The 10,518-nt window shown below is 43.5% G+C and overlaps 1 protein-coding gene across 2 annotated transcripts in view; it reads left to right on the forward strand.

The window, feature by feature from the left end:
- The window catches only part of LOC102459659 (uncharacterized), a 30,507-nt gene extending 24,401 nt beyond the window's left edge, over nt 1-6,106 (forward strand). The window contains exons 4-6 of one of the 2 annotated variants that reach the window (XM_006131775.4): nt 4,700-4,782; nt 5,449-5,528; nt 5,971-6,106. In XM_006131775.4, the coding sequence (XP_006131837.2) occupies nt 4,700-4,782; nt 5,449-5,528; nt 5,971-5,974 (167 nt within the window). In that variant the 3' untranslated portion in view covers nt 5,975-6,106. Of the gene's footprint in view, nt 1-4,699; nt 4,783-5,448; nt 5,529-5,970 lie in introns of those variants that run through there. The other variant, XM_075929887.1, reaches the window with a different exon arrangement.
- The last annotated feature ends 4,412 nt before the right edge of the window (nt 6,107-10,518 follow it).

Below are 10,518 nucleotides of genomic sequence, written 5' to 3' on the forward strand. Positions count from 1 at the left end.
ATAGAACAAGAAGCAATGGGCTTAAACTGCAGCAAGGGAAGTTTAGGTTGGACATTAGGAAAAAGTTCCTAACTGTCAGGGTGATCAAACACTGGAATAAATTGCCCAGGGAGGTTGTGGAATCTCCATCTCTGGAGATATTTAAGAGTAGGTTAGATAAATGTCTATCAGGGATTGTCTAGACAGTATTTGGTCCTGCCATGAGGGCAGGGGACTGGACTCGATGACCTCTCGAGGTCTCTTCCAGTCTTAGTATTCTATGATTCTATGATTCATTGCTAGTTTTGAACAATAGAAACTATATTGCATGCCCACAATGGCCTGAAAAGAACTGCATCTATAAAGGAAATTTTGGAGAACGTTTCAATATTTATACAAACCTTAATGCTGCTGTTGTATATTCAGCTAACTGGCTAGTAAGAATGGCATTGTGCTGTATTCTACTGAAGTACTGATTTATTTTTATTTCAATAAAAGAGTCAGTATTTTCCCCCTTTAAGTACTCTAATGTTACTCCTGAGTTTCCAAAACTAGAGTTAAGTCGGGGATATAGTGTGGTAAGTGGTAAGGAGAGACAAAATGAAGGAACTTAACTGTTACTTTACAAATGCACATTTTGGTTTTGTGATTAGCAATAGTTATTAGTGTGAGTTTCCTCTCCTATGTGATGCTTTCTCATTTAACTCCTTAAAGAGAACTTTTTGCTGAGGTCTCACAGCACTCAGATGCCTTAAGCCCGTGGTGTCCAACATGCTAGCCACTAGCCACATTTGGCTGGTTGAGTGTGGCTAGTTCACTACAGAGTACACTAGTGAGTAGTGGCTACTGCTTCAGAACTGGTTGGACACCACAGCCTCAGACAAAGATTCTTGAGCTTTTTTCAGTGTGGCCCAATTCATAACAGAGGATTGTTTCATGGAACCTCTCCCCTCCACAATTACATAACATATATGTGGCTACTGCAGCACTTGCTTATACAGAAATAAAGAAGGATTTTATGTATTGTAATTTACTTATACAGGCAGTCCCCGGGTTACGTACAAGATAGGGACTGTAGGTTTGTTCTTAAGTTGAATCTGTATTTGTCGGAACTGGCGTCCAGATTCAGCTGCTGCTGAAACTGACCAGCGGCTGATTACAGGAAGCCCGAGGCAGAGTTGCTCTGCCCAGGGCTTCCTGGAATCAGCCGCTGATCAGTTTCAACAGGCTGAATCTGGACGCCAGTTCTGACTTACATACAGATTCAACTTAAGAACCCCAGGCGTCCCCAAGTCAGCTGCTGCTGAAACTGATCAGCAGCTGATTCCAGGAAGCCCGGGGCAGAGCAACTCTGCCTCGGGCTTCCTGTAGTCAGCGCTGGTCAGTTTCAGCAGCAGCTGACTTGGGGACGCCTGGGGCAGAGCAGCTGGGGTGCTGCCGGGTTGGTCCAGTAGCGCCCAGAGCAGCGCTGTGGGACCAACCGGCAGTGCCCCAGCTTCTCTACCACAGGCGTCCTGAGAAAAGCCTGGTCTGCTGGGGGGGGGGGCGCGCACTAGCTGGGCCCCCCGCCCTCCCCAGCAGACCAGAGAGACGCGGCCGGCAGACCGAGACGCACCGCGGTCCCGCCGCCCGGGTCCTCCGTGGCTTTGCTCCGCGTCTCCCTGGTCTGATGGTCTGCTGGAGACCAGCAGACCAGGGAGACACGGAGCAAAGCCGCGGAGCACACAGGCAGCGGGACAGCCCAAACGCACCTCGGCTGTCCCGCTGCCGGCGTCCTCGGAGGCTTTGCTCCCCGTCTCCCTGGTCTGCTGGAGACAGCAGACCAGGGAGACGGGGAGCAAAGACAGCCGTGGTGCGTCTGGGTTGTCCCGCTGCCCACGTGCTCCACGGCTTTGCTCAGCGTCTCCCTGCGGACCAGGGAGACGCGGAGCAGTTTTTCTCGCCCCGGAGGACACAGGCGGCGGGACCGCAGCGCATCTGGGCGTCCCGCCGCTCCCATCCTTCGGGACGAGAAAAACCCCATTCATAACTGCGGATCCAACATAAGTCGGATCCGCGTAACTCGGGGACTTCCTGTAATGTAATTTATTGTGCTGAAGTGAGGAAAATGAGCCGACAATATGAGACTAGCAGGTCACCGACAGGATGGGGCAAAAGAGGCAATTGTTCTGGGTACCAGCCATTCAAAAGGGCTTGGGGCTCCTGGCTGCTGCTGCTGTGGTAGTGCTGGCAGCTGGAGCCCTGGGTCTCTTTGAATTGCCACCAGAGCACCACATCAGGAGGCTATGAGGGCTGGGAGGGGCCAGTGCTGACTGACTTCGGCCCCGCCCCTCCCGCACTCAGCCCTGCCTTGTCTGGGGGTGTGGACTCACATCCCGTCCTTGCCCTGAAGCCTATGGTGGCTGTCAGTCCTGCAGGAGACTAGCCAGCTCCCTATGGCCCAACAACTGGGAATTTCTGCCTTTCAGTATAGCAAAACTTTCATAAGTGGTTACCTTCAGGAATGTATTGAATTAACTAGGCTTCTTGTTGGGAAGACAAACACTAATAATTCAATCAAAATTATACCATTTTATTACAGGGCTTGACCTTTGCTGTAAACCATGGCCATTGTGATGGACTTAGGGGAGAGGAAAGCTCAGATTTCATGAGGGGATACTAAGTTATCTCAACTCCTGACACTTCACAAGAGGTGAATCCCAGGGAGAGAGAGGAATCATTTCAATGCCAATGCTGACACAAAAACAAATCAATAAAAACTGGCCATCAGCAAGTTTAGATTTGAATTAAATCAAAGTTTCTAACCATCAGAGGAATGAAGGTTAGATACCGCCTTCAAAAGGGGACCAGTGGTGCGGCTTCTTAGCCACTTAAGTGTGGCTTCAAGAGTAAGCTTGATAAGTTTGTAGAGGGGCTGGTATGATGAGACTGCCTATAATGGCATGTAGCTGATCTGTGACTGCTAGCATCAAACATCCCCCATGGCTGGTGATGGGACACTACGGAGAGTTCTTTCCCATGTGTCTGGCTGCTGGGTCTTGCCAAAATTCTCTGGGACAAACTGACCACTATATTTAGGATTGGAAAGAAATTTTCCCTTGGGTCAGATTGGTAGAAACCCAGAGTTGGGGGACATTGTTTCTTCTTAGGGTTGTTTTCTATCTTCTGTAGCATGGGGCATGAGACACTTTAACATTTAACTTAATGTAAATGGTGGAGTCTCTGGAACTTGACGTCTTCAAATCATGATTTGAGAATTTGAGTAACTCAGCCAGAGGTTATAGGTCTGCTACAGGAATTGGGTGGGTCAGGTTCTGTGGTCTCCAAAGTGCAGTCTCAGATAAGATGATCACGGTGATCCATTCTGGCCTTAATGTCTGTGAACTATGATTAATCCTTTGAGCAGTAAGATATCACAAACTTCTTGGGCTGTTAGTCAAATAAAAACAGGCTTTTTCAGTATTTAAATACTTCTTGTTCCATTACCAAACAGAAGTAAGAATGAAGGGGAAGAAGAGATATTCTATCCAAATATTTCATAGCCTAAAATCTTATTCACATTGATTTCAGTTACTGGAACCCATTTATCCTGTGGGTTATTATTTTTAACCAATTCATCTAAACCAGGGCTACTCAACTTTGGAAACCTCGAGGGCCACAATGATACTCAAAGCACATGCCAAGAGCTGCAAGTTAAGTGTGGTTGCATGTACATGCAAATATATTCTTTCACATTGATGGGCATGAATACACAGATTAAGGCAAGACTACACAACACACAGGCCCCATTTAAGTCAATTCTGCTGATATTAATAAATTGCAATATTTACCCGATTTCCACCCATATGACAGCACCTTTAATGAGCAATGACAGTCCAGGAATTTAACTACTAAAACGTATATCAACAGAAGACCATTATATTGACTATTTTTTTGTTTTGGCTCCCACCCGTGAGTCGCATGTTGAGTCCCGCGTAAACCCAAGCCACACTGCCGGCCGCAAGCAAACAGGCTATGTGTTCAGTAGCCCTGATCCAAACTTTCTGACACTCTGTTTATTTCTATGGATGGAAAAGTCACTGTGGCTACAAAGTGGCTTCACCTTGTGTCATGTACCTCATCTATCTTTCTTCCAAAAACAAGGTAAAAATAAAAGGAAATCTGAAAGAAAAACTGGAATGTAACAAACTGCAAGAGGTTAATACTTCAAATCCCGTAAGAGGCATGTACTATTAACCCTATCATGCTCTAAAAGGAGTCTCATCATATTACACAGTGGGGGCCACAGGCTTTTAATAAAATTTCACAAATCATCGTATTCCAAACATTTTCCAAGGGCAGATCAAAAAGTTTGGAGTCTTGGAAGGTCCTAATCTAAAATATAGACCTATTGTTTGGGAAAATGTTTCTAAGCCTAGTGTTGTCCTTCATGATATTCAGCAGACACTTAGAGGAGGTTGGGGTTTGCTGTTCTGAGCTGATTTGCTAAGGTTTAGGGTATGTCACATTGTCCTACAAAAAAAGCAGTTGTAGCCACCATGTTGATTTCCATACTCATCAAGATTTTTTTAAATGTTCCATTTTAATTTGAAGATAAAGGTTTTGCTATATTATATAACTGTTCTGTATTGTGCTATTATATCCTGCATATAAGGATGGACTTGTTTGTATCTTTTCTTGATGACTCATGGTAACTGGGCTATTTGTTTTGCTTATTCAGTGCTAGGAGTCTCCATTTTCTTTGGGATCATCATTGTTGTAATTCTCATCTTCATATGTGTCTTTATATGGCGAAAGTCAAGAGTAAGTGTAAACTTTTTATTTTTGTTGTTGTTATATTTTATATTTTTATATATTTTTAATTTTTTCTGTGATGTCTCAGATTTGCAGTGCTTGTTTAATGAGGTTTCACCCACTGCCTGATCTCCCCATGAAAGTCTAGCAGTGGGCAACACCCTTTCAGGATCTATGTATTTGCCTTATAGCTTAATTACACAACACTGCTGGTTAATTCCAGGCTTGTCTGGGGTAATGCTAGTCCGTCGTTTTCAATGCTATCCCCTTCTGAGACATTTTTCTGTTGCCAGGGGTTCTATATTAACAGATGACAATCCATCTGACCCTAAGTGAACATAGCCTATCCAGATTAGATAATACTCTATAATTGGTTGAGGCTGATAGGCAAGACACATGGAAAGTGAATATGTTGGCACATTAACATGTAAAGCTTTTTATCTATAGCCTTAATGTTAAAAAGTAAATTAATGCTTACTGAAATATTTAAGCATGAACAATTTTAATATGCCACGATATGACTGAAACTGATCAGTGTGAGGAAAAATAGCTTGCAGAGATTAAAAGTAAGACCAACAGATCTTTTATTATTATTTATTATTACAATATTGCCATTTGGTTTCTACAGCCTGAATGTGTACAGCAGTAAAGTTAACATTTCTATTTCCTGTACAGAGAAGCTCAGTTACCTTGGACCATGCAGAAGTAACTATTCCCTTAAAATCCATTGACACACAAGAAAGAACCAAGCTCAGGTACAGTGTCCTTTGTTTCATTCTGTTCTTTTGAATTGCCATTACAATAGAGGATGTAGGAGAGTATTTTTTTATGATTGAGCATACTATGTAATCTACTTGTGGCTTCACTCTGACCCTGTGAACCAACATTCTAGAGTTGTGTGCTTCACAGGAGTCCACTTCAACATTTTCTTCCGCTTCAACCAATACAGTTTCATGCCCCAAAAGTATAATTTTTGAGTTTCAGATTAAAAGTCTGAGTATCCAAACTTTGACTCAGTCGAAGTCATTTGGCTACAGCACTAGAACCAGTGGGACTCAGTTTCATTTCTGGATCCAGACTAATGGGCTTTATTTTGTATTTGACTATATTATACATTACAAGAGAGTGTGTGAACCATCTTATTCTCAATTCACATACATTTTTAATGTTTTCTGTTTTTCCTTGTATCATCTTCAGGTAAAGAGAAGAAATGAAAGCACTCTCACTTAATAACCATTTAAGATGTCACAAAAGGAATTAATAGTGCTGAATCTTCAGGGAAATTAAGACAAATTGAAGTTCAAAGAAATCTATTTAAACACAGAAAATGGCACTCAGTTGTGTAAACCTCTTTTTAAATGGAACATTTAGTATGCCCCCAAATCGAGTCACAGTAATAAGCAGATATTAATTGGTACTGCCTGCTAAAGGTTGAATCTCTCTAGTTCGGCACCCTCAGGATCTGTCTGGTTCTGAACCTAATGGTACGGCTAGACTATAAGAGTTTTTCCGGGATAACAGAGGTATCCCAGAAAAACCCTTCTACGCCCAAGGATGCGTTTGCTCTTCTGTTTTGTTTTTTTTCTGGAAGAGCAAACGTGCTCTTTCAAAAGCCCCTGTATTCTTTGTTCTATGAGGAATAAGGGGGCTTTCAAAACAGGGGGGGATTCTGACATTTGGCCCAGTCTCGATGGGCCAAATGTCAGAAAAGCCTCTTCCAACAAAAGGATTGAAAAAAAGCGATGCAAAATGTGGAGCGCATTTTGTGTAGCTTTTTAAAAAAAAACGTGTCAGTGTAGCCATACCCAGAGATTTTTCTGGGCCATGGTAGATCAATATTGTCTAGCAGCATTACCTTTCACTGCTTACTGGGCTGTTAGAGGACAGTTAGGGCTAAATTACAGTACAGAACACTGAAAGCCAGGACTGGTAGCTGTGAACAATCTTTGTGTGACCATAGGAAACTTGGCTACACCCATGAAAAGTGGACACTTGACTAACTACAGTCATTCCAGACAACAGATGTTTCTGGACCAGAGAGTTCTGGACTAGAGAGGGTCAACCTGTATCAATCGCTATTCATTTCCTGTTCCCTTTTGACTGTGGAAAAAAGTCATCCTTTTTAGATCCAGTTATCCAAGGGCAAAATTCCACCATTTAGGTACAGATCTGCACAAGCATATAGGGAAATAGGGGAGGCATAATCGCTTTCCAGCATGCAGAAGAAGCATGCCATGGCCCTTCCTTTTCCTTCTCCTCTCTACTTCCTTTAGTGGATTTCTAGCCCTGAGGGTGCACAGCAGGAAGGCGTTATGAAGGGAGCGGTCCCTGTCCTTCTCTGAGTATAGGGCTGGGATCTTTCTACACTTTTATGTGGGAGCCCCCCAAAGAGTGTGGGGCAAACTCCTTATGTCCCCTGCTCTCTTGGATTCATCTGCCCAAATGCTGGTGACACTCTAGCCCTTCATTCATTGTACAGTAAAACTCCAATAGTCCAGCATCCGGTTGTCCGGAACTCCTGATAGTCTGGCATCAACTGGAACCCAGAACTGCACAGATCAGCCGCTCTCACAGCCGGGCCGCTGTGAGCTGCATGCGCACTCACGGCCTGCACCGTTCCGTTCACAGTCCCCAGCGCACACAGCCTCCAGCCTGCATGTGCTAGCAGTCAGCCGCTGAGCACAAGCAGCTGCTTCGGCACCCGGACATAAGGTTGGGGGAGAAGGGAGATTGGGTAACAGCAGGGAGGGGAGGTGTTTGGCTCTGGGGAAGGGGAGGAGAGGGGGATTGGGTTGTGCACGGTGTCCTGGCCAGCTCATTGAAAAGCCGGCCACTCAGCGCAAGTGCCCCAGCGTCTGGAGGGAGATGCACAGCTGTACCAGCAGCTCCGGGACCCGAGCATAAGGTGCGGGGAAGGGGGATTGGGTTGGGAGTATGCCCCCTTATAGTACCTCCTGGTACTCTGGCATATCCGATAATCCAGCACCACCTATGTCCCAAAGGTGCCGGATTATCGGCAGTCTACTGTACATAGCTTGTTTTACAGTAAATGAACTAAGTAAAAGTGAGTCTCAGCACGGTGTATTTCTATTCTGTGCAAAACTGATTGTGATGCATTGTTAAGATTGAAATGTTATGCTCACTGAAAACAGAAAATGTAAAGTTTAGAGCCCAGAGCCTGAGCGAGTGCAAAATGACATAGCTTGCTTGACCTCACCGGAGCCCTATTGATTGACATCAGCTCAGGATCTGGTCGCAGGTTTCCAGAGACACTTTAGCACAGTCTGAGTTTTTTTACCTTTTAATCATAAAACATATACATGTAATAGCACAAAACATTATATTTGTGTATCGAGAGTTATAAAACAACAGCTAGTTTTAACACGAAAGCCTACAATCTTATATGCCATGTTTACAGTTTTACAAACACAATGTAAGAAAATACTGTGGCTTCTTTCCTTTGTATGAAGTTATTATTTGCTAAATAGTATGATTCCAATCAGGTTTGTACGAGCCTAGAAGGAAAAACATCTCTTGTCTTATATGGGCCTGTCCGCCTCTCCCCTCATACCAATATAGATTAAGAAGTTCTCCACTGGAGCGAGCGAAAATATATCTGTGTATACATGCATGATCAGGCCCCTAAATATTCAAGCTGAAAACTCCTGAAAGTAGGAATTGTGGTTTTCTCTCATTCAGCTCCTGTGCTTAATAATCACAATAACCAATCAAAGGTTAGGAATCTTGCATTCCCTGAATTTTATAGTACAATTTAAGAATGTTATTCCTCTATGCTGTTCTGAGGAGGAAGTACTTACTTAACTACTGATGTCCATGGAATGACACATGAGTAAGTACTATGCAACATAGTGCAGAATCTAGTATGTAGTAGTATCTAGCCTCCCTATATAAAGTTGGCATATTAAAAGTGGCAAGGTGAGGCAGGATAACCCAGTGGGCATGGTACTAACCCAGCACTTGGGACACTGGGGCTCAGTTCCCTGTTCCACCCCAGATTTCTTGTGTGGCCTGTAGGTGGGCTTGGATTAAGGGGGGAGGCTAGCTGGGCAGCTGTCTGGGGCACCAACCTACGGGGGGCGCCTGATGGCAGCTGCAAGGGGCACCGTGTGCCTGGCCATGCGGCGCCCCTTAGAGCTGCCATCAGGCGCCGCGTGCCCGGGGCCCCAGGCGTGCGGCGCCTGATGGCAGCTGTAAGGTGCTCCGCGCGCCGGAGGGCAGGGCCGCACATGCGTAACACGCCCGCTGCCCAGGGCACAGGAATGGCTCGAGCCAGCCCTGCCTGTAGGCAAGCTATTAAGTCTCTCTAGGCCTCCATTTTCTATATGTGGACTAGGAATAATAGCAATTCCTTACCTCACAAAGGTGTTGGGAGGATAAAAATTGAGGTAGGTGCTTTGGCAAGTGTCTTGCATAGGAAACAGAGGTTTTGGACACTTTCCAAATCTGCTCAGACATGAAGTTGAGTTAAATCAGCTTTCAATCAGTAATTAGCATTCTTGAGGATGCAAAATCTAAAGCAAGATACTCTTTGTGTGAGAGAAACAGAAGATGAAATCTGCACCATTGAGGGCAAAAGGAATTTTACTATTGACTTTGGTGGATCGGGATAAGACTGATAATGGAAAATGTTAGGCACATTTTTTCTTACGTGCTAAATGAAAATTTTTTGTATAAATGTGTTCTGAGTTAAGGATGAGCTCATTACAAGAATTTTGTTTCACTCCATTCTGACTAAGAATTGCAATTATAATTGCTCTTCCATTCCACAAAAAGAATAATAAATTACAAGTTTTAGAAGAGTAGTCTCTCATTTTGTTTTTGCTTGATATAGACATACTCAGTAGATTTCAGAGTATTGGGTTAAAGAAATGTCATAGCCATTTTGAATTAATTGAAAGTTAAGCCTATGCTTAAGTTTTTTCCTAGACTTTGTTCCCCTGTACAGTCTCATATTGCTGGCTGAATGTTGCAGAAGCTGGTTCACAGCTATTAGTTCATGTATCAGCAGTTCAGATCAGCCATATTTGTGATCTTTCTTATTTATTGTTCCTTAATATTAGTGTGAGTGGTATTTTCCATTTGTAAATGTTTCTGGAGTGCCTGTTCTTTGTGTGAACAATATTATTTGTGTGCTAAAAGGAGTATTTGCTATTCAATATTTGGTGTCTACCATTTGTTAATGTCCTGTATAAAATGTTTGTCACCCAATGAGCAATCAGAATCAATGCTATGTGACTCAGGTGGTCAATTACACACCATGAATAATGAGTACCAAATAGTTCAACAGCTCAGAAGTTGAGAATGGTTTGCCCTCACTATTTTGTTCATGGAAATGTTCCAATATGTCATGTACACTAGGAGAAATCTAGATCAGTCTGTGAACAGTTAGAAAAATGAAGAGAAAAAGAATGCCAGTCCTTTGTCAATAAAATAATTCAGCCAGCTCTAGCAACAAAGCCAACTTTTTCTAGGCAGTAAGTATGGGTAAAAGATTTGTGCCTGGCATACAACTTTTTCACAGGCAGTAAGTATGGGTAAAAGATTTGTGCCTGGCATTTCTTGACAACTGTATGTACCATGTTATCTTAAATAAAGCATTCTTAGCAGAACGGAAGGAATCAACAGTTATTCCCAAAAGGTGATCAATCTACGGCATTTATATTCATCCCCATCCCTAAGAGTTTCAAATAGAAATGATATCACTACAGCTGTCCCAGCTACGGG

Source organism: Pelodiscus sinensis, chromosome 5 (assembly GCF_049634645.1).
Source record: "Pelodiscus sinensis isolate JC-2024 chromosome 5, ASM4963464v1, whole genome shotgun sequence".
In the NCBI taxonomy this organism is placed as follows: Eukaryota; Metazoa; Chordata; order Testudines; family Trionychidae; genus Pelodiscus; species Pelodiscus sinensis.